General features: G+C 40.1%; 1 protein-coding gene across 7 annotated transcripts in view; it reads left to right on the top strand.

The window, feature by feature from the left end:
• PDE8B (phosphodiesterase 8B) overlaps positions 1-22,994 on the top strand; it is a gene marked incomplete at its 5' end in the record, with an annotated part of 391,344 nt that extends 368,350 nt beyond the window's left edge. For all 7 annotated transcript variants that reach the window (XM_082621924.1, XM_082621927.1, XM_082621926.1 and 4 more), the window contains 6 exons: positions 617-815; positions 5,026-5,243; positions 12,688-12,808; positions 14,810-14,977; positions 17,384-17,513; positions 20,044-22,994. In XM_082621924.1, coding sequence (XP_082478050.1) covers positions 617-815; positions 5,026-5,243; positions 12,688-12,808; positions 14,810-14,977; positions 17,384-17,513; positions 20,044-20,153 — 946 coding nt within the window. In that variant the 3' untranslated portion in view covers positions 20,154-22,994. The remainder of the gene's footprint in view (positions 1-616; positions 816-5,025; positions 5,244-12,687; positions 12,809-14,809; positions 14,978-17,383; positions 17,514-20,043) is intronic.
• Positions 22,995-24,146: the final 1,152 nt, after the last annotated feature.

Below are 24,146 nucleotides of genomic sequence, written 5' to 3'. Positions count from 1 at the left end.
CAGTGAGCCAAGAGTTCTAAGTATTCTCAGCCCCAAACTTGTTGAAGTCCCACCTTACAAAATGAGTTTGAGAGCACTGTAGACTTTTCTTTTGATCCATCCTATAGGCAGGGGAAAGATTAGATAACACAGAAAGTCCTCTTCTATTATAGAAGTCCATTTTCTTCCAGGGGTGTTGAATATGAATGATAACTATAAGTAAGTAACGTAATTCTAAATGACATGACTTTGCTGAACCCACACAAGCCATTCCTTTTGTCCTTAAGCTCAGTAACTTCCTCAGGGGACACAGGAAGTGCAAAGCTTACGTGGAAGCAGAGACAGAGAGGGACTGTCAGGGACCTCTCTCTTGGTTGTTAGAGCCACTGAAGGGCAGATGACTTAAGACAGTCTAGAAGTCATTTGGATTAACCACCATGAGGCACCTACTTTTAAAGAAGTGGCTGGTGAGGAGGAGATGCTCTATCACCTTCTAATTTGGAGAGGACATATTTTTATACCCCTGTGCCTATAAAGCATCAGGAAAAAAATGACTCAATTTCCCAGTAGCTTCAAAGAAAGCAGCTTCTGGAGCAGTGAATACAATGAATCAGAGTTTTTTTCCCCTGTTTTCCAGGCCATTGGTTTACCTGGGCTTAAAAGTCTTTTCCCGGTTTGGAGTATGTGAATTTTTACACTGTTCTGAAACTACCCTTCGGGCCTGGCTCCAAGTGATTGAATCCAACTACCACTCCTCCAATGCTTACCACAACTCCACTCATGCCGCTGATGTCCTGCACGCCACTGCCTTCTTCCTTGGAAAAGAAAGAGTGAAGGTAGAATTTTGATATCACAATCTAGTTACCTGCATAGATTTTAGAGATCTAAGAACTCAATCTTAATAAATATGTTAGGCAAACAACTATTTTGGAACCAATTTTGACAGAGTTTTTGAGCTACCAAACTGACTGGTCCTTTTGGTATTGTAAAGAGATGGCATTTTCTCCTAGCCCTCCCTTCCCACAAATGCTTAAAATAATAATTTATGCCACTGTAGAGACTCTTTTACATGTCTGGCTGATCCATGAACCCATTCTCCAAATGTTCACTAGGAGCCCTTTGTGATACTGGGTTAGAGGACCAAACTTATTATAGCAAATGGTTACTAGGTCTGGAGGTTAAATTTTAGGATCAGAATTTTGTCATTGGTATATTACAATCCAGACAGTAGTGAGCCATTCAGCATCCTACTGATTTACATACATATATATGTGTGTTTTGTGTAGGTATGAATGTGTATACCTGTATATTAATGACTTGTATAATTCTGCAAGAGTTCCAAGTTCCTTAGTCTTAGAAGTCAATACTGTCATTTACAGGTGCTGATTTGTAGGGCAGTCCTATGTATACCCCACGTATAGCTGGCAAGAGATCCCCATCTCCCCTCTTCCCCAACTACCATCACTTTCACAGTGAAGCTTGTAATTCCTTTGCTACAATTAGAAGTGAAGCTTAGAATATAGATACCCTTGCGATAAGTGCTGTATAGAGACAGGTTCACATCAATCTGCAAATGCTTAACATTCAATCATTTTCTGACTTAGTCTTAAGACCCTAGCTACTTAGGAGATGAGTGGTAGTGGGATAGGTAGACAGAGCAGAAATGGCACCAAAATGGGGAGGGGGAATGGTCCCTTCTCAGTTTTGCCAAAGACTGATCCTGGCATTTACTTTCATCAGCAAGAAAGCAGAGTGTCATTCAAGAATGATGGTTTTGAAGATCTTTGTCTCCTACTTTTAAAAAAGGTGATATCACAGGTGATAACAGCCTATGTTTCTATAGCGCTTTTCTTTGAGGAGCTAAGATACTTCCAGATTCCTACTCCAGGTTCACATTCCTCCATTTTACATTACATGAGATATTATACAGCTTAGGTTGCACACTGCCAAATGAGGACAGGACCTGCCTGGGCATTAACGCTGAGACCAAAGTGACCTATAGGCACTGCAGCCTTGAGTTAAGGATGAACCCCACTTAAGCAGAAGCACTCTAGAAAAATATAGATTAAATGCTTGATAAGTTATGGAATGCTTAGTCACTTTATTATCTCCCTCTCCTAAAATAAGAAATTTTCTTTAAATTGTTTGTTCTGCTAGCACATTCAGAGTCTGATTGAATTCTCAAATAGCAGCAATACAAACAAGTCTAAGACTAGATACAATATGCTTGTAATCCAAAAGACATTTTCTAAGAGGCCAAAGAATCAGAAAATTTAGAGCTGCAAAGAACCCTGGAGAATTGGGCTGGAAGGGACTCCTGGGGTCAGAGGTTTAGTAGCAGCCCAAGATCACTGGTTAGTCCACCCTGAGGCACTTCGAGTGGGATTTATTCCTGAGGTGTCTTTCACCAGACCTGCTGCCACTGACAAAGAGAGTCAGAAAAATGTTTCTGTCATCTGTCACCTGTCACCCTAATTTCTTTATAAGGCTAAAATTCTTAATGTCACTATGGCATAGCTCCACATCCTCAACCCAGCCATATAGATAACATGCCCCGAGCTGACATTCCCCTTCAATTTGTTGCACACCCTATCCCCTTCCCACTCTTACCAGTTCCCAAGAACCACTGCAAGTGGAGAGATCAGGATAGCCAGAATTCTTCTGTTATTCTCTGAGTGAGTGACTATTTGTCCTAGAAAAGGAACTGTTTGAAAGGCTAATCTAGAATGGAGTCCATTCTGGCCAGTCTGCTTCAGTGTGATCCGAATCTATTCCTGCTGGTTAAAGGAGGAAAAAACTATACAGAAGTGTCTGCACCTCCAAGGCTTTGGGGAACTTCTCCTGCCGTGGGTTTGGTGGGGAAGTTTTCTTCCACAGACAGTCCCTCCCTGCCATGGGAAGAGCCTTGCGTCTCCCATCTGCTAGTGAGCAGCCCGGTCTTCTTTCTCTGCCTCCCTGCATTTCTTATCAGACATTGCATTATTAGACAGTGCCCACCAAAACTGCAGGGCATGGCCCTTTATTGGTATCTTTGTAAAAGTGCCAGGTCTAAATCAGTGTAAGTTGGAAGGAAAGACATGTCTTGTCTAATGCTATTTGTTGTCTATTCCACTTACTTGAATCTATGTCATTGAAGAATTTAAAAATAAATTGGCCCCGTACTCCAAACAAGATTGAACATACTCCAAGAGCACTAGCTGGAGGCCCAAAGTTTGGCCCTCATGGGTCCTCACTGCACAGGGAGAATCAGTGAGTGTGGAGGCCAAGTCAGGGCAGCTCTGGATTCTGACTGTGCCTGTGGGTTACCATGGGCTCTCCTAACCAGCAGCAAAAGGGGGCTAGGCATGTTTGCTTGCCCTGGGCATTACAAAATCGGTCTCTGAGAAGAGCTGAAAAGAATGGCAGCAACTGCTGTCCCCCCTCAGGAAACCGGTTCACGTGGACTAGAGGCAAGCCAGGATTGCCCACCAGCTCCAGGAGGTCAGGATTGGAAATGGAAACGGCTTCCTTCTGGTAGGGACAGCTTTCAGGAAAGTTTTCAGGGCTGAGCTTCAGATTCACTGTTCCTTACCTATTAGCATCTGAGAAGCAGTTTGCAATTTTTTCTCCCACAGCCTAGGAAAGCAACTCAGGAAAACCAAAAATTATGCCCACCCCTCCAGCCTCATCCTGGGGACCAGTTTCCCCCTCACTCACTACCCTTCAGCCACAATGATGCTCTTTAAGTTTCCTGAATAAGCCACTTCGTTTGTTTCACGTCAGGAGCATCATATAGGCTGATCTTCCTGCCTGGATTTCTCTCCCTTGCCATTTTTTGCCTGGCTAATTCCTGCTTATCCTTCAGGTTCCAGCATAAAAATCACTTACTTAGAGAACCCATTCTTGCCCACCCTCTGGACCTGCATTGTCCATAAGTAGCCATTTGCCACATGTGGCTATTTACATTTAATTAAAATTAAATAAAATGAAACATTCAGTTCCTCAAGCATGCACATTTCAAGTGTCCAGGAGCTGTAAGTGACTAGGGATTACTATGTTGGACAGCCCACATACAGACATTTCCATCACCACAGAAAAGTTGAACGGACAGCACTGCCCTAAACTAGATGAAGCCTCATGGTTACTCTCTCAAACCACCTGTACTCCCCTTCTTAACCCATCTCACAGTAAGTTAATTGTGTTTGTGTGTTTCCTTATTTGTGCCTTCTCCAGTAAATTACCAACTCCATTAGTGCAGGCTATGCCAGTATAATTCATCACTAACTCCAGCACTCTGCATGACAACTGGCACCCAGTAAGCATCCAATAAGTGATAACTAAAGGAATGAATTCATAAAATACAGTGTCTCTTATATAACAGTAGCCCATTTGACAACTTCCTCCTAAAGCTGTGAGCTGAAAAAACATTTGTATCCCCTGATGCTCTGGTTTGTGTTCTTTAACTACATAATGAGAGCATTAGAAAGAGGGTCTCCCTTTTAGCCTTTCCCACCTGCTAGCCCAGAGCTGAATTGTGTTCTTCACTGTAAGAGCCCCCTTACCCTCAGTTTTCCTGGGAAAATTCTTCTTGCCCTTGATCCTCTTGTGTTGCTTGGCTGTAATCCTTTTATTTTTGTGTGAAAAGTTTTGTTGTATCTGTGCCATTTACTGCCATACCCTCAAAATCTTTTCAGAAGTAGGCAAATAAAGTAACACTTGTGATCCTAGGCCACTTTCTTCTCTATCCACTCACAGAAGAGAGTCATGGCAATATGCCACACAGCATACATTTGAAAAGGCCTGTTTGGCATCCTCCTGCAGAAGAACTAGAGTGAATGAACTCTGGAGAAAGAATTTAGGTATCCATTATAACTGCTACTCAGATTTCTATTTCCCTCCAGATAATCCACAGTACGGCAAGGTGATGTGATATACCCTAGGTGGTCTCTTAACTTCTAGGAAGTCAGAGAAGGACACCCTGGCTCATCCCCTCCAGAGAGACAGGGATGAGTGTAGGTCTCCTACATCCAGTGGGTAATGCTCAACCTTGCCTCCCCCTGACCCCAGGGAAGCCTCGATCAGCTAGATGAGGTGGCTGCCCTGATTGCTGCCACAGTCCATGACGTGGATCACCCAGGAAGGACCAACTCTTTCCTGTGCAACGCAGGCAGTGAACTCGCCGTGCTCTATAATGACACTGCTGTCTTGGAGAGTCACCACACAGCCCTGGCCTTCCAGCTCACAGTCAAGGACAGCAAATGCAACATTCTCAAGAATATTGACAGGTTTGTGTGCTCGGGCTCTTGTGCTCAGGTTTGTAAAATGTAAGTGGGAAATTCAGTTTTCCCTAACTTCTCCAAGTACTTAGCTTCCTCTTAGGGGGAAGGCTGTACCATTCTATCAGACAGTAAAATAATAACCTTATAAACTGAACTGTACTTTTTAGACTGTTCATCTTTTTTTTTTAAACATCTTTCTTGGAGTATAATTGCTTTACAATGTTGTTACTTTCTGCCATATAACAAAGTGAATCAGCTATATGTATAAATGTATCCCCATATACCCTCCCTCTTGCGACTCCCTTCCACCCTCCCTATCCTACCCCTCCAGGTGGTCACAAAGCACCGAGCTGATCTCCCTGTGCTATGCGGCTGCTTGCCACTAGCTATCTATTTTACGTTTAGTAGTATATATATGTCCATGCCACTCTCTCACTTCATCCCAGCTTCCCCTTCCTCCTCCCAGTGTCCTCAAGTCCATTCTCTAGTAGGTCTGCATCTTTATTCCCGTCTTGCCGCTAGGTTCTTCATGACCTTTTTTTAAAATTTTATTTTAGATTCCATATGTATGTGTTAGCATACGGTATTTTTTTTTCTCTTTCTGACTTACTTCACAGTATATGACAGACTCTAGGTCGATCCAGCTCACTACAAATAACTCAACTTCATTTCTTTTTATGGCTGAGTAATATTCCATTGTATATATGTGCCACATCTTCTTTATCCATTCGTCTGTCAATGGACACTTAAGTTGCTTCCATGTCCTGGCTATTGTAAATAGTACTGCAATGAACATTGTGGTACGTCTCATTTTGAATTATGGTTTTCTCTGGGTATATGCCCGGTAGTGGGGTTGCTGGGTCATATGGTAGTTCTATTTTTAGTTTTTTTAAGGAACCTCCATACTGTTCTCCATAGTGGCCATATCAATTTACATTCCCACCAACAGTGCAAGAGGGTTCCCTTTTCTCCACACCCTCTCCAGCATTTATTGTTTCTAGATTTTTTGATGATGGCCATTCTGACTGGTGTGAGGTGATACCTTATTGTAGTTTTGATTTGCATTTTACTAATCATTAGTGATGTTGAGCACCCTCTCATGTGTTTGTTGGCAATCTGTACATCATTGGAGAAATGTCTATTTAGGTCTAATGCCCATTTTTGGATTGGGTTGTTTGTTTTTTGATATTGAGCTGCATGAGCTGCTTGTATATTTTGGAGATTAATCCTTTGTCAGTTGCTTCGCTTGCAACTTTTTCTTCCATTCTGAGGGTTCTCTTTTCATCTTGTTTATGGTTTCCCTTTCTGTGCAAAAGCTTTTAAGTTTCATTAGGTCCCATTTATTTTTATTTTCATTTCTCTAGGTGGTAGGTCAAAAAGGATCTTGCTGTGATTTATGTCATAGTGTTCTGCCTGTTTTCCTCTAAGAGTTTTATAGTGTCTGGCCTTACATTTAGGTCTTTAATCCATTTTGAGTTTATTTTTCTGTATGCTGTTAGGAAGTGTTCTCATTTCATTCTTTTATGTGTAGCTGTCCAGTTTTCCCAGCACCACTTCTTGAAGAGGCTGTCTTTTCTCTGTTGTATATTCTTGCCTCCTTTATCAAAGATAAGGTGAACATATGTGCATAGGTTTCTCTCTGGGCTTTCAATCCTGGTCCATTGATCTACATTTCTGTTTTTGTGCCAGTACCATACTGTCTCGATTACTGTAGTTTTGTAGTATAGTCTGAAGTAGGGAGCCTGATTCTTCAAGCTCCATTTTTCTTTCTCAAGATTGCTTTGGCTGTTCGAGGTCTTTTGTGTTTCCATATAAATTGTGAAATTTTTTGTTCTAGTTCTGTGAAAAATGCCATTGGTAGTTTGATAGGCATTGCATTGAATCTGTAGATTGCTTTGGGTAGTATAGTCATTTTCACCATGTTGATTCTTCCAATCCAAGAACATGGTATATCTCTCCATCTGTTTGTATCATCTTTAATTTCTTTCATCAGTGTCTTATAGTTTTCTTCATAAAGGTCTTTTGTCTCCTTAGGTGGGTTTACTCCTAAGTATTTTCTTTTTGTTGCAATGGTAAATGGGAGTGTTTCCTTAATTTCTCTTTCGATTTCTCATCATTAGTGTATAAGAATGCAAGAGACTTCTGTGCATTAATTTTGTATCCTGCTACTTTACCAAATCATTCATTACCTATAGTTTTCTGGTAGCATCTTTAGGATTCTCTGTGTATGGTAGGTATCATGTCATCTGCAAACTGTGACAGTTTTACTCCTTCTTTTCCAATTTGGATTCCTTTTATTTCTTTTTATTCTCTGATTGCCATGGCTAAAACTTCTAAAACTATGTGGAATAAGAGTGGTGAAGGTGGGCAACCTTGTCTTGTTCCTGATCCTAGTGGAAATGGTTTCATTTTTCACCATTGAGAACGATGTTGGCTGTGGGTCTTTCATATATGTCCTTTATTATGTTGAGGTAGGTTCCCTCTATGCCTACTTTCTGGAGTGTTTTTATCATAAATCAGTGTTGAATTTTGTGAAAAGCTTTTCCTCCATCTATTGAGATGATCATATGATTTTTATCCTTCAATTTGTTAATATGGTGTACCACATTGACTGATTTGCATATACTGAAGAATCCTTGCATTCCTGTGATAAACCCCACTTGATCATGGTGTATGATCCTCTTAATGTGCTTTTGGATTCTGTTTGCTAGTATTTTGTTGAGGATTTTTGCATCTATGTTCATCAGTGATATTGGCCTGTAGTTTTCTTTTTTTGTGACATCTTTGTCTGGTTTTGGTATCAGGGTGATACTGGCCTTGTCGAATGAGTTTGGGAGTGTTCCTCCCTCTGCTATATTTTGGAAGAGTTTGAGAAGGACAGGTGTTAGCTCTTCTCTAAATGTTTGACAGAATTGGCCTGTGAAGCCATCTGGTTCTGGGCTTTTGTTTGTTGGAAGATTTTTTAGCACAGTTTCAGTGTCAGGGCTTGTGATTGGTCTGTTTATATTTTCTATTTCTTCATCGTTCAGTCTCGGAAGGTTGTGCTTTCCTAAGAATTTGTCCATTGCTTCCAGGTTGTCCATTTTATTAGCATATAGTTGCTTGTAGTAATCTATCATGATTCTTTGTATTTCTGCAGTGTCAGTTGTTACTTCTTTTTCATTTCTAATTTTGTTGATTTGAGTCTTCTCCTTTTCTTGGTAAGTCTGGCTAATGGTTTATCAATTTTATCTTCTCAAAAAAACAGCCTTTAGTTTTATTGATCTTTGCTATCATCTCCTTCATTTCTTTTTCATTTATTTCTGATCCGATCTTTATGATTTCTTTCCTTCTGCTAACTTTGGGGGTTTTTTTGTTCTTGTTTCTCTAATTGCTTTAGGTGTAAGGTTAGGTTGTTTATTTGAGAATTTGTTTCTTGAGGTAGGATTATATTGCTATAAACTTCCCTCTTAGAACTGCTTTTGCTGCATCCCATAGGTTTTGGGTCATTGTGTTTTCATTGTCATTTGTTTCTAGGTATTTTTTGATTTCCTCTTTGATTTCTTCAGTGATCTCGTTTATTTGGTAGCATATTGTTTAGCCTCCAAGTGTTTGTATCTTTTACAATTTTTCTATAATTGATATCTAGTCTCATAGCATTGCAGTCAGAAAAGATACTTGATTAGATTTCAATTTTCTTGAATTTACCAAGGCTTGATTTGTGACCCAAGATATGATCTATCCTGGGGAATATTTATTCCATGAGCACTTGAGAAGAAAGTGTATTCTGTTGGTTTTGGGTGGAATGTCCTATAAATATCAATTAAGTCCATCTTGTTTAATGTATCATTTAAAGCTTGTGTTTCCTTACTTTCATTTTGGATGATCTGTCCATTGGTGAAAGTGGGGCATTAAAGTCCCCTACTATGATTGTGTTACTCTCGATTTCCCCTTTTATGGCTGTCAGCATTTGCCTTATATATTGAGGTGCTCCTATTTTGGGTGCATAAATATTTACAACTGTTATATTTTCTTCTTGGATTGATCCCTTCATCATTATGCAGTGTCCTTCTTTGCCTCTTGTAATAGTCTGTATTTTAAAGTCTATTTTTGTCTGATATGAGAATTGCTACTCCAGCTTTCTTTTGATTTCCATTTGCATGGAGTATCTTTTTCCATCCCCTCACTTTCAGTCTTTATGTGTCCCTAGGTCTGAAGTGGGTCTCTTGTAGACAGCATATATATGGGTCTTGTTTTTGTAACCATTCAGCCAGTCTGTGTCCTTTGCTTGGAGCATTTAATCTATTTACATTTAAGGTAATTATCGATATTTATGTTCCTATTACCATTTTCTTAATTGTATTTAGTTTTTGTAGGTCTTTTCCGTCTCTTGTGTTTCCTGCCAAGAGACGTTCCTTTAGCATTTGTTGTAAAGCTGGTTTGGTGGTGCTGAATTATCTTAAATTTGCTTGTGTGTAAAGGTTTTAATTTCTCTGTCTAATCTGAATGAGATCCTTTTTGGGTAGAGTAATCTTGGTTGTAGGTTTTTCCCTTTTATCACTTTAAGTATATCCTGTCACTCCCTTCTGGCCTGCAGAGTTTCCACTGAAAAATCAGCTGATAACTTTATGGGGATTCCTTTGTATGTTATTTGTTGCTTTTCCCTTGTTGCTTGTAACATTTTTTCTTTGTATTTAATTTTTGATAGTTTAATATGTGTCTTGGCGTATTTCTCCTTGGATTTATCCTCTGTGGGATTCTCTGTGCTTCCTGGACTTGATTATTTCCTTTCCCATGTTAGGGAAGTTTTCAACTATAATCTCTTCAAATATTTTCTCCGACCCTTTCTTTTTCTCTTCTTCTTCTGGGACCCCTATAATTTGAATGTTGGTCCGTTTAATGTTGTCCCAGAGGTCTCTGAGACTGTCCTCAATTCTTTTCACTCTTTTTTCTTTATTCTGCTCTGTGGTAGTTATTTCCACTATTTTATCTTCCAGGTCACTTATCCGTTCTTCTGCCTCAGTTATTCTGCTATTGATTCCTTCTAGAGAATTTTAAGTTTCATTTATTGTGTTGTTCATCATTGTTTGTTTGCTCTTTAGTTCTTCTAGGTCCTTGTTAAACATTTCTTGTATTTTCTCCATTCTATTTCTAAGATTTTGGATCTTTACTATCATTTCTCTGAATTCTTTTTCAGGTAGGCTGCCTATTTCCTCTTCATTTGTTTGGTTTGGTGGGTTTTTACCTTGCTCCTTCATCTGCTGCATATTTCTGTCTGCTCATTTTGTTTACCTTACTCTGTTTGGGGTCTCCTTTGTGCAGGCTGCAGGTTCATAGCTCCCATTGTTTTTGGTGTCTGCCCCCAGTGGGTGAGGTTGGTTCAATGGCTTGTGTAGGTGTCCTGGTGGAGGGGACTGGTGCCTGTGTTCTGGTGGGTGGGGCTGGATCTTGTCTTTCTGGTGGGCAAGGCTGCATCCAATGGTGTGTTTTGGGATGTCTGTGAACCTAGTATGATTTTAGGCAGCCTCTCTGCTAATGAGTGGGGTTGCATTCCTGTCTCACTAGTTGTTTGGCATGGGGCATCCAGCACTGGAGCTTGCTGGCTGTTGGGTGGAACTGGGTCATAGTGTTGAGATGCATATCTCTGAGAGAACTCCCACTGATTGATACTACGTGGGGCTGGGAGGTCCCTGGTGGTCCAGTTTCCTGAACTCACCTCTCCCACGTCAACAGCTCAGGCCTGACACCAGGCTGGAGCACCAAGACCCTTTCAGCCACATGGCTGGGGTAGATGCCCCTGGATGAACACTTGTGAGAAGAGCTCAGAATTAACAAGACAGTGGTCTTGGCAAGTGAAACCACAAGAGAAGAGGCCTGTGCTATGCCTGGTCCTGCTGAGCAATTTTCAGACTTCAGCTCATTCTGGCAACAGGGCGACTGGGTCGGCGACGTGAGGCAGGGTGGCGTCCGTGAGGCGGGTGGCGCTCAGCTGCTGTGCAGCCTGTGGGGCCTGGTCGAAGCCCTCAGGGAAGGCCAACAGCGGCCAGGACTCCGGCCTCCTGCAGCTGCGGCCTCTTTGGGGTTTCCCTCCCGGCGTCACATCGCTCTCACTCCTACTTTGGCGGCTGTGCCTTTACCCTGAGCTGCTTCAGAAGGCGAGCACTCCCTGCTAAATGTTTCATAGGTGCTGCAAGGACATCATCATAAAGATGTACACAAACGTTGACCACATAGATTTCTTTGATGTGCAGCCAGCCCTCCTCCATTCTCCGCTTAGACTGTTCATCTTTTTAAACTCCATCTGGTCTTCAGTGAGTTCATGAAAATGTTTTATACACTGCAAAGCACTCTATAAATATTGATTATACTACTAACAAATATAGCAGATATTTTTATCCTCTCAAAAGGACATCCTGTCTTTGGTGTAACCTGAGGAAAATGTATCCTTACCCATCTTTCCCCAGCCCAATTTTCAGTCACTTAAAATCCTAACTCTTGAGGAGACAGTGTTCCATGGTCCCAGCAGAGCTCCTGGAGTCCACAGGGTGGGGCAGGTTTCCCCCTCTGGTGAGTTGGCCAAATGTGAACAGATAGGAGCAATTCCTCTTGCCAGCCACCACCCTGCCATCAAGCTATAAGTATTTCCTACATAGCACCAGCCAGGCTGGAGTGCAGACCCCTGAGAAAAGGCAGTATACAGGGAGCTCAGAGCTCACTCAGGCCTCAAGGATGACTTGTCAACATGAACCTGAACCCATCTGTTTGGTCTCCATAAACCTGAGAAAATATGGAGACCAGTTATTCCACCTTCAACTGAAGGCTTCATCAGTATCAAGTATTGTTTTTAAAACTTTCATAGGAAGAATTCTTGCCAATAGCCAATTTTATTCAGTTCCCCATTCTGGCTCTTGAAGTTAGAAAAAGATGATAGGAACTGGGTGATTTTGAGCAGGGTTGCTGCTCCTTCCATTACAACTTCTATCTAATTGCACTCTAGAGAACTGCTCATTTGGAAAACTTTCTTCCAATGCCATCATCAAAAGAAATAATGACACTTCTCTGTAACAAGAATCACTGTGTCTGCACTGAATGCCATGGGACAGCTCACCAGGTTGCTGTACTAGCCTTGTAGGGAAGGAACTTGTCATTTCCTTTCACCTCACTGTTTTGATATTGCCAAGGGAAGGTAGAAGGGAATCACCTTGTGAAATAAGTGCCCTTGAGACACTTATTTCTTTTTTTTTAATACTCATAAATCATATGAAGGTCAGCTGTCACTGGGGAAAATGGAATAGTGTCACCAAGTCCTGGCTTAGTAGGAAGATGAGCAGGTAAACTTTTTTGTGATCTTCACTCATTAACTCTGTGCCCCTAGCTTCCTCCTAGATTGTGGCAAGTGTGGTGAAATGGTAGAACAGTTCTAATTCGGGACATGATATGAACAAGGCACTTTGTCTTCTGGTTATTTTAGGAACCATTATCGAACACTGCGCCAGGCTATTATCGATATGGTTTTAGCAACAGAGATGACAAAACACTTTGAACATGTGAACAAATTTGTGAACAGCATCAACAAGCCAATGGCAGCTGAGGTAAGCATTTCCCATGTAATAAGATACACCAGAACGTATTTCCATTAGAGCCTACTCTGGCCTCAAAGCATTTTCTCTCCATCTTGAATACAAGATGGTTATTTGCTTGGAGTTGGTAAAGAAGGCTGAAAGTACTGGTCACTTGTTTTCCCTAAGGACAAGAATAGACTGAGAGTGTCCACAGTAACTCTGAGCTCCTTGAAAGAAAGGCCCTGACTGAGATAAAGCCAGCGGTGACAAAAGTAGGCCCAAAGTCTATGATGAAAGGAGCCTGCAGACAGCAGAGACTGGAATAAATAGTAGCATTTTAGGGGATTCAGAGCCTTTCTAGTTCTCTGTTCTTTGAGCTCTTGGGAGACCTCAAAATTAGATGTTTTAAAGAACTATAATCCTGCTGATTTGCATTAAAAGCCTATCAGTATCTAAAGACTATAGAAAGTTAAATTGGGAGTGACTAGTTGAAAACAAAAATACAAATCTTTCTCCTTTTTAAAATTTACTGATGTACCTTAGACCTGCCTTAAGTCCCTACAAACTTGGGTTTTAGGAACGTGGACATAAGTTCACATCTCTTACTGTTTAAAATGAGATCAACTGCCCTCTCATACCGTAAAGCTGTTCATAGCCCCATAAAGTTAGAAAAGCTTTTCACTCATTCCTGTATGAGGGTTGCATATGTGGATGAATGAGGAGTAGTTGTCTTAGATGTAACTTGATGATCAGTAAGGAAACTACCTGTGTAGGACCCATCACATGACCAGCCTGGATGGAGGAACAGTGTCCACCTCACCTGTGTTCTGCTCCATCCCCCAGGGATTCCACAGCACAATGCCAGGACCCTCTCCTTCCACAGAGGACTTATGGGAGCAAGGATATGGGGATTTAAGAGGGGGAAATTAAACAGAATCATAGAATTTAGAGTTGGGAAGGTCATCTATCCAAGTAAGCCCCCAACTCTGTTGAGATTTATGTACCGCAGTAACTATAGCAAGCAGTATCTTCCCAATGGTAAGTAAGCAAAATACCAACCTTCAGAATATAATTCTGCCTATTGATGGTTTAATAAATAGATCCAGTCCCAAAACAAAACAAATAAAATCCTTAAATGTCATACAGTCCTTCAGCTTGGCAGAGTTCTGGAGAGCTAATTAGATGTTTACACAGTCAGTTCTATGGTATCTTTGAAATCAGGGAATTGTAGTCTTCTAGGTTTTGTATAATCGGCCTGTTGTCGCATTTACATAAGCCTACTCACAGACCTGGCCACTTGGCTCTGGACCGCTGACATCCATCACTAGGTAGGTATTAGTGTACAACCAGTCTTTTTAACATGGCTGAACATACCTGCTCCTGCCCTGGCCCACTTGCTGCTCCTAGTACCCCCAACACGTTTCACCCTCCCTACCACCCAGCCAGAAGAGCAGCCTGGAAAGCATGAGTGGACACATACTTTAAGAGAAAGAACAAAGTGGGAGGAGGTGGGTAACTGGGGGTGGGACAGAAGGTCACAGGAGAGAGGGAGCTATCAGGCATATAAAGTAGAAAGAAATCAAGAAATAATTGAAGGGTCACATGTATGTGGCATTTCCCCATCTTTAATGTATTAAGAAAGTGGAATTTGTGCTTTTACACATTTCCTAATAAAACTGGGAGAAAAGCTCTCCTTCCTTAAGATTACATACCAAATTATTAAAAACAAAACAAAAAAAACCCCTGCTTTGTAGCAGCTACCTCTGGGGAAGAGAATGAAAGTGAGGTTGTGGATGGGTGGTGATAGGGACTTTGACCTTTTAAGCTCTGTGTGTTTGTATTGTTTGACTGCTCCCCGTCCCCAAGAATATATCAATGTATCACATATGGAATTAAGGATGGGAAGGCCTCCTTCATCAAGTCTCATGCCTAAGTTTGCCTGGGTGACTGCCATCTAATATCTGGTCAGCTGGCCCTTGTGGGCTTCACCATCATATTGAAACAACCCTGATGTGACCATCTGTTTTCCAGATTGAAGGCAGTGACTGTGAATGCAACCCTATTGGGAAGAACTTTCCTGAAAATCAAATCCTGATTAAGCGCATGATGATTAAGTGTGCTGACGTGGCCAATCCATGCCGCCCCCTGGACCTATGTATCGAATGGGCCGGAAGGATCTCCGAGGAGTACTTTGCACAGGTGTGCTGCCTCTCTAGGGAAGCTCCACCTCCCTTCTGGGAATGGCCCCGGGTCACAGTAAATAAATGACTCCTCCCTGGAAAGCAATGGCTCACCCCTGCCTGGAACAGAAATCTGGTCCCTCAAGAGACTAACTGATGTGGCTGGTCACTGACTAAACTCTCTCTAGGGGAAGGGGGATAAACTGAGCCTTTGGAAGTATCTTTTCATCCTCAAATTTTTAGATCCTGAATTTCCACAAAAACTGGGAAATCCTCCATTCATTCACTAGATTATCATCTATCTCCACAGTGCAGTCTGGGGAACATAGACATAAGACACATCTTTGCCCATGGGTAGCTCATAATACAGTAGGGGAGGGAGACAAACATAAACAGGTCCATACATTGGTAAATTAAAAACAAATGAAAGGGCTTCCCTGGTGGCGCAGTGGTTGAGAGTCCGCCTGCCGATGCAGGGGACACGGGTTCGTGCTCTGGTCCGGGAAGATCCCACATGCTGCGGAGCGGCTAGGCCCGTGAGCCATGGCCGCTGAGCCTGCGCGTCCGGAGCCTGTGCTCTCCAACAGTGAGAGGCCTGTGTACCGCAAAAAAGAAAAAAAACAAAAAAACAAACAAAAAAACAAACGAAAACACTTCTAAAGGAGGTATATGTTAAGTCCTAAGAGTTCAGAAAGTTTTTTTTTTCTAGATAAAAGGGCTTTGTGGAAAAGGTGTTAGAGCTGGTGTTTTTGTTTTTTTTTGAAGGATTTCAAAATTTAGAAATGGGAAAGGACATTCTGGGAGAATTCTGGGAGAACAAAGGGTTATAAGCAAAATTAGTAGGGAGGAAAAACAGAATTTTTATATAAGGAAAACAGCAACTTTGGCAGTGTGAAGAGGAATTAAAGGAGAATAATGTAGTAGACCACAAGATGCCATTTAAAAGAGGCCTACTTTCAAAGAAGAGGCTCTAAGGACTAATGTTTATTATTTGTGATAGAAAGACAAACATGTCACAAGTAGCTACAAGTAATGCATTTGGGGACGGGGGGCGGGGGTGGGGGGGGTTGTGTGCCTATATGGCTGGAACGTACCGCTGAGGCAGAGTAAAAGAATAGCTGATAATGTCTAAGAGGGTTGGCAGGGGCAAAGGCCAGCCAAGGACCCAGTAAGTTAGGTGCACTTTCAAGGATGGGAAGAGAGCCCATGAATCAAAGAAAAATAGGACAAGCAGTTCTGAGCTTGCCAGAAAGAGAGGGGGAAAAAACCCAAACCACTCCTTGAACAGCAGTGGCTATTTTAAGGCTGCCTAATCGACTGACCTGAAATGAGCAAGCTGAGCCAAAAACTGGTAGGAGGCCATTAACGGGGCTTCCCAGGACCCACAGAGAAGACTGAAAATCCTACTCCTAGTTATTCTCAAAGTATGTGAATGGGGAACGGGAAAGAACCACTTTTAAGTTCTTTAATGTAATCTCCCTGTTTAGGTGTCCTTTTCCCAGAAAGGAAAGTACTAATATTCACAAGACAATGTGACCTAAAAATCAGGTTACAAATGAGGTCTCTGATCAGCCAGCCTCTGGCTCAGCATACTACCAATAAATGTGGATCTCAATTTCAGCCCAGTGAATTATGACCTTATGCATATAAACATAGGTGCAAAATACTCAGATTTACACATATCTTGAGAATTGCATGACCAATACCCCAATCTGAAAAATCTCATAGTTTGTCATTCTTTGGAGTAAAACATAGCCATTTCATGAAAAAAAGCTAGTTCAGCTCAACTGCCTAACTGCTTTTCATCCAGAGTACCATAATACGTTGGTGTGCAGCACAAGGGCTTTGTATGTACTTCCGATTTTGTCACACACAATATTAAAAAGACGTATTTTCAAAGGTCAAGTTTAAATAAGATTAATAATTCTTACTTTAATGAAGACATTCTTAAGTGAAACTGGCTTTCTTTTTAAACTGCAAGCATATGACAGTGAATAATATAATGACTATTTGTACAGCTTGGCGCCAGTTCTTTGATTCATGCTAAGGCGTCAGCAGTTTTTAAACACACCATCGCTCCTGTACCCTCAGTATAAACGCCACTTAGTATTATTAGTGTTACTTTAAAAATAGTCTTGACCTTGCAATCATGAAAACAGATCTCAGAAAAGGGGGTACAAATCCTGAGATAAGTGCTTCAGAAGGGGCTGTAAGATAGCATAACACATTTGAGAGTCAGAAGACCTGAATCCAGTCACTGTAGCTCATCAGGTGGTTGTCTTATATAAGCCTCGGGACCTTGCAAAGCCAATTTCTTCACAGATACAACTGGATTATGACCCATTTTCACAGAGTGGTTCTGACAAACTAGATGTTACTGTGACAGCTCCTTATGTGCCCTACAGCCCTGTGTTATTTCTTACAGACTGATGAAGAGAAGAGACAGGGGCTACCTGTAGTGATGCCAGTGTTTGACCGGAATACTTGTAGTATCCCCAAGTCCCAGATCTCCTTTATTGACTACTTCATAACAGACATGTTTGATGCTTGGGATGGTAAGACAGTTCCTGTTTTGTTACCCACAAACAGAGTATTTTGCTATACTTTATGATGGTTACCTTTAATGACAGAAGCTGGGCCTAAAGGTGTAAACGAAATGTAACTTAAAAAAAAAAAGTCAGCTGTTTGTGGCCAGGTATGGTGGGGGTGCATGAACACTTTGTGTGTCCTCAGCACAAACCATGTGTATGGAAGACTCAGTGGATGTTTGGTAACTGGATAAACAGGTGTTCAACTCTTCCAAGGACATGTTTACAAAGCTTACAGGAGTTTTATTCTATCATTAGAAGAAATTCTAGAGAGAACATAAAATATACTAAGTCTACTCTGAATCACAGATTCTTTTCGTAATATCAGTTGATAAACAGCTTTTCATTTTTTTGAGATCCTTTTTAATTTTTTTGAATTTAATTTTTATTTTATATCAGAGTATAGTTGATTTACAATGTTGGGTTACTTTCAGGTGTACAGCTAAGTGATTCAGTTATACATATACATATATCCATTCTTTTTCAGATCCTTTTCCCATACAGGTTATTACAGAACATTGAGTAGAGTTTCTTGTGCTATACAGATTCTTGTTGATTATCTATTCTATATATAGTAGTGTATATATGTTAACCCCAAACTCCTAATTTGTCCCTCCCCCCGTGTTTCCCCTTTGGTAACCATAAATTTGTTTTCGAAGTCTGTGAGTCTATTTCTGTTTTGTAAATAAGTTCAATTGTATCTTTTTTTCAGATTCCACATATAAGTGATATCATATGATATTTGTCTTTCTTTCTGACTTACTTCACTTAGTATGATAATCTCTAGGTCCATCTATGTTGCTGCAAATGGCATTATCTCACTCTTTTTCATGGCTGAGTAATATTCCATTGTGTATGTGTATATATACACCACATCTTCTTCATCCATTCATCTGTTGATGGACGTTTAGGTTGCTTCCATGTCTTGGCTACTGTAAACAGTGCTGCAGTGAACACTGGGGTGCACGTATCTTTTTGAATTACGGTCTTCTCTGGGTATATGCCTAAGAGTGGGATTGCTGGGTCATATGGTAGCTCTATTTTTAGTTTTTTAAGGAAACTCCATACCGTTTTCCATAGTGGCTGCACCGATTTACATTTGCACCAACAGTGTAGGAGGGTTCCCTTTTCTCCACACCCTCTCCAGCATTTGTTATTTGTAGACTTTTTAATGATGGCCATTCTGACTGGTTTGAGGTGATACCTCATTGTGGTTTTGATTTGCATTTCTCATTGAGTGATGCTGAGCATCTTTTCATGTGCTTTTTGGCCATCTGTATGTCTTCTTTGGAGAAATGTCTATTTAGATCTTCTGCCCGTTTTCTGATTCTTTTGATACAGAGCTGCATGAACTGTTGGTATATTTTGGAAATTAATCCCTTGTTGGTTGCTTCATTTGCAAATATTTTCTCCTATTCTGTGGGTTGTATTTTCATTTTGTCTATGGTTTCCTTTGCTGTGCGAAAGCTTTCAAGTTTCATTAGGTCCCATTTGTTTATTTTTGTTTTTATTTTCATTACTCTAGGTACAAGGTGGATCCAAAAAGATACTGCTGCGATTTATGGTGAAGAGTGTCCTGCCTATGTTTTCCTCCAGGAGTTTTATAGTAGCCAGCCTTACATTTAGGTCTTCAATCCATTTCAAGTTTATTTTTGTGTATGTTGTTACAGAATGTTCTAGTTTCATTCTTTTACATGTAGTTGTCCAGTTTCCCCAACACCACTTATTGAAGAGACTGTCTTTTCTCCATTGTATATTCTTGCTTCCTTTGTCGTAGATTAATTGACCATAGATGCATGGGTTTATTTCTGGGCTTTCTGTCCTGTTCCATTGATCTATACTTCTGTTTTTGTGCCAGTACCATACCATTTTGATTACTGTAGCTTTGAAGTATAGTCTGAAGCCAGGGAGCCTGATTTCTCCAGCTCTGATTTTCTTCCTCAGGATTGCTTTAGCTATTCAGGGTCTTTTGTGTTTCCTTACAAACTAAAAAAATTTTCACTCTAGTTCTGTGAAAAATGTCATCGGTATCTTGATAGGGATTGCACTGAATCTGTAGATTGCCTTGAGTAGTATAGTCATTTTCACAATATTGATTCTTCCAATCCAAGAACATGGTATCCTTCCATGTGTTTGTGTCATCTTTGATTTCTTTCATCAACATCTTATAGTTTTCAGAGTACAGGTTTTTTGCCTCCTTAGGTAGGCTTATTCCAAGGTATTTTATTCTTTTTGATGTGATGGTAAATGGGATTGTTTCTTTAACTCCTCTTTCTGATCTTTTGTTATCAATTTTTAGTTAAAAGGACCTGTTCATATTTCAGAAACCAGTGTTTAATAACTCATCCTTCTCATGCTTCTGTGTTTACCTTAGGCCTAACCTAGGGTACCTCTCCTCCAATTCTGATCCCAAATTTGTCCCACAGAGCCCCAACCTTATAAATGCTCCTGGAATCTAACTTAACAGGCTTCTTTTTATTCTCTTATATCCTTGCAGCCTTTGCACACCTGCCAACCCTGATGCAACATTTGGCCGATAACTACAAACACTGGAAGACGTTAGATGACCTAAAGTGCAAAAGTCTGAGGCTTCCATCTGACAGCTAAAGCCAAGAAAGAGAAGGTGACCTCTTGCTCTACAAAGGGCACTGTGAATCACAGTAGTGTAAACAAGAGGCTTTCCTTTATAATGAAAATGACAGGTGTAGGTTAAGGAGCTAATGTTTAATATCTGACTTTGAATCATTCAACTTCCCAAATTTTATTTTTAGAAAATTATGTTCCATGAAGAAAAATGTATGTTCTTTTGAACAATCACTTAGTGACAGAACAAACTCATGGCAAAATCCTTTGCCCTGCTGTCATCCTGTCTGCCCTCATCAAACCCTGCAGCTGATTCACTGTAACTAGCAGGAGACATGCAGCAAAGACTTGGTGCCCACGAGCCCATCATCTCTGTGGATGATGGACCATGTAGCTTAGCTAGTGGTTTAGCTCATCTTTTACCATGAAAGTCACCATCACTGTTTAGCTTGACTATTTTCCTCAAGAGCATCAATCTAAAAGGTTCATAAGAATATCTAAGAAGAAAAAACCATATAAAGTGAGCAAAACAACTAGGACCAAACTGCTGATAAATTAGCTTCAGAGCCTCCAAGGCTAGGTGGTTCTGATCAATGGTGTAACACCCAAGTTAGAACACAGTCTGTTTTGGCCTGGTGAGTGCCTTCTCTAGACTGGTATCAGCAGCCTGTGTAGTCGTCTCTCCTACAAAAGGGATTCATCTTAACAGAAAGCCAACCATGATGGGGAAGGAAGTGACATCTTGTCTGGGGGGAATCCAAGAGCTTTTTCCCTTTATTTCTGGTTTACAGAGGCAGTTACAAGGCACTATAGTGGGTATTATATACAAGCCATTAATCTGAATGCCCTTGGACAAGCTTTTTTTAAAAAAAAATTTATATACATTTGCTGTTTAAAATTTTTATTAAGGCAATCTAAATTTTCTGGGTTTAAGTCCATGGAGTACGTTGTGCCGAGTACTGAGGAGACAGAGGAGGTTTCAAGGTTCAGATGTTTTTAACCTATCTGTATTTAAGATCATGCCATTTTGCTTTAATGATGAAAAAAAGATTGCAAGGTGTGTAAATATATCAGAAAATAGCATATGGGGAAGCAGTAAATACTATTTTAAGCTATTAATTGTATGCTAAAAGCTTCTAAAGCACAAGTGCATATTTTTATACAGCTCTTTTCACAACTTTCTGTGGTCTACATGAAGTCAGACTTGAGATTTTCTTTTCTCTTTTACCAGCCAACCCTTCTCTATGTATTACAAATTAGAGAGTCTGTAAACAAAATCTTTCTTTTTCTTTCAAAATTCTCTGTACTTCATGCTGCATTTCTAAGAGGTATAAACAAACAGAGACTAAATTAACTGAACCAGTAGTTAGTTACTTTTTTCAAATGAAAATTGGAATGCAGAACATGTGGAACTAGTACACGGGGAAAAAATTACTTATCATGCCAATGTTTTTTTCTATGTTTTGTACCAACAAATGGAAACATATATGACAATTCCATGCAAAGAAATGTACCTAAATTATTTTTGTTAGATGGTAAGAGAACTTGCTTGGTCAGGACAGCAGCTAGCTTTGTATTGTAATGCTGCACTAAGTAAATGTGATGAAAATGTTTTTGTGAAGTACTTGTAACTAAATTCCTACAGCCATTTTTCATTCCTAACAGCTGTTTTTATTTTACCTCTTTGGCCTAAATTTTTCATAATTTCAATATTTCGGTTTAGTGTTCTTTATTTCATGAGTCACACGCTTTGTTTTCAGAACACATTAAATTCAGGATGTCAGAATCCCATTTTAAGGAGCTAAATAATTTGCCTAGGCTTCAGAAGCTTGCCTGAGGCAACGACACTCTTTTCTTGACCATCTCGCTTTTGGTTCCATTTGGTAAGTGACATTCATCAGATGTCTGACATTCTTCTATGTGAATGTTTGTTAGAGCTGACTCAGTATAATTTCAAATTAATTTCATATTAACACTGCCAGGTACTAAAGCTTTAGCATAGCTCTGCTCTTTATCAGTGTAATCTACTATGGTGTAATCCTCTACTGAGTTGCTAACTAAATAGTGCATTCCTCCAAATAGTCTTTCAGATGGTATGTGTATCAGATGAGTGAGTATAAACTATTATAATTATCTCTCATACTGAGCATAAGTCTGTGTTGAGGGGAACCCTATTAACTTAGGAAAATATAACATGACCTAATCTAGAGAGAAGTCACATTACTACTACTACTTAACCAGAAGTTAGTTATAAAACACTGTTACTGGGACCAGAATAACCCTATAATTTAACTAGGCTATTCTTTACTTCCAATTTAAGATTTTAAAATATGCTTGCCTTCAGAGTTAGGACTGGTTAGTCTTGTGGACAAAGAACAAGCCTCATCTATTAATCAGAACGCACTCAACTTGAGAAAGATAAATACAATGTCCCTCAGGTTTATGCTCTTGATTGTGTTATGTGAGTAAGCCAGAGAATGAGGTAATAAGGATATTTTTAAATAAAAATGACAAGGCCCACTGCATAGTATTACTTCTGGTGTTGCAAATATAACAGCACTGAAAGCTAAGCTAGGGAAATGGAAAAAATGCACATAATATTTATCGACCTCAGTTACAGTTGTATTCTTCTAATTTGAAAGTTCAACTTTTTGCAGCAGTCTGCATACAACTAGTAAGCAGCCATCAAGTCTGAGTCCCTGCTAGATTTCCCCATCTCACTGTTTTACTCCATCTCTGACCTTAGGGCATTCATGAAAGCAAAAACCATCAAGTTCCCGTGAATGGGTTGGAGGTTTTCCTCTAGATTTTAATAACAACAGAGGGACTCACAGTGGTACTTTCATCAGTACTGTTTGCTCCCCCAACTCACCTGTGGTTTGTATCATTCACGTGAATAGATTACTATTACATAATACTAATCCAGAACAAATTAGGAAAAAAAGCAGTTACGAACCTATGAATTCCTTTTATAATTCATTGAATATCTTATACAATTCAAGAAAACTTTAAAACTCATGACCTAATAGTAGAATCTCCAAAGAAAAAGCTAGCTAGTAATAGGAGAAAGTCCATCTATGGAGGAAAATTAAAAGCCTAAAAATGACTCTGATCAATAATCTGATGCACTCAGACCAAAATGCATGTCTGCCTGGTTTAGGAATCCTACCCAGGTTCCAATTTCAGGATGAAAGATTAGCGGTGCCTCAGTATGACTGCTCAGATATGCCACGATAACAACGATCTGTTGGCTAAAAGGCAGTGCTAATTTTTCTATTCACATTCTCCTATTATATAATGGAGGTTACATACATTTTATTATATTTCTCCATAAAGGTATTTTCATTGTGAATTAAAACAGAAACAATGACTATGAACATTATCTGGTTTTGCTCAAGGGGTAATCATACAACCCTTCTCTCTCATTCCAGTCATGTTCAATTTCTGTTTTTAAATTCGTTTACTGATGCTAATGAGAATTGAGCTAACTAACTGGAAGGCCTTACCTGACTGGGCTTCAGCTTCCTTATTTATAACATTATGGCACTGGTCTGGCATAGATGACCATAGCTCTTCCAGACTTTGTAGGTAGTTGAGGAAACAACAACGGTCAAAGGTAAAACTAGTGAAAAACAACAATTTACAAAGATTCCATTAGGGTGTATGATGAACAAATAAATCCAGAAAGTGTTCTTTGAGAAGGATTAGTCCTCTGACACATCAGCCACCTGGTGTTTACTTTAATACTATTCTTTCATCAGCAGTTTATGATTAACTCCACAATTAAACCCACCCATTTTTTAATGTATGGAACACTTTTTAATTTTTATTCTTTAGTACCAAAAGGGAGAAAGAGTGCTCTAAGGCTGATGGGGTGATGAAGATGAGTAAATCTCAGTGGTCTGCAAGAAACTCGTAAGTGATGCCTGTCTTAAGCATTTCATATTTGAGCCAATGGTAAGATGAATCAGGCACTTCAGAAACACTGTAACTTTACTGATCTCGCTCTCATCTCTG

This window comes from Mesoplodon mirus, assembly GCF_964341445.2.
Source record: "Mesoplodon mirus genome assembly, chromosome: 5".
In the NCBI taxonomy this organism is placed as follows: domain Eukaryota; kingdom Metazoa; phylum Chordata; class Mammalia; order Artiodactyla; family Ziphiidae; genus Mesoplodon; species Mesoplodon mirus.
Note: the sequence above shows the minus strand (reverse complement) of the source record. Positions and strands in the feature narration are given on the sequence as shown.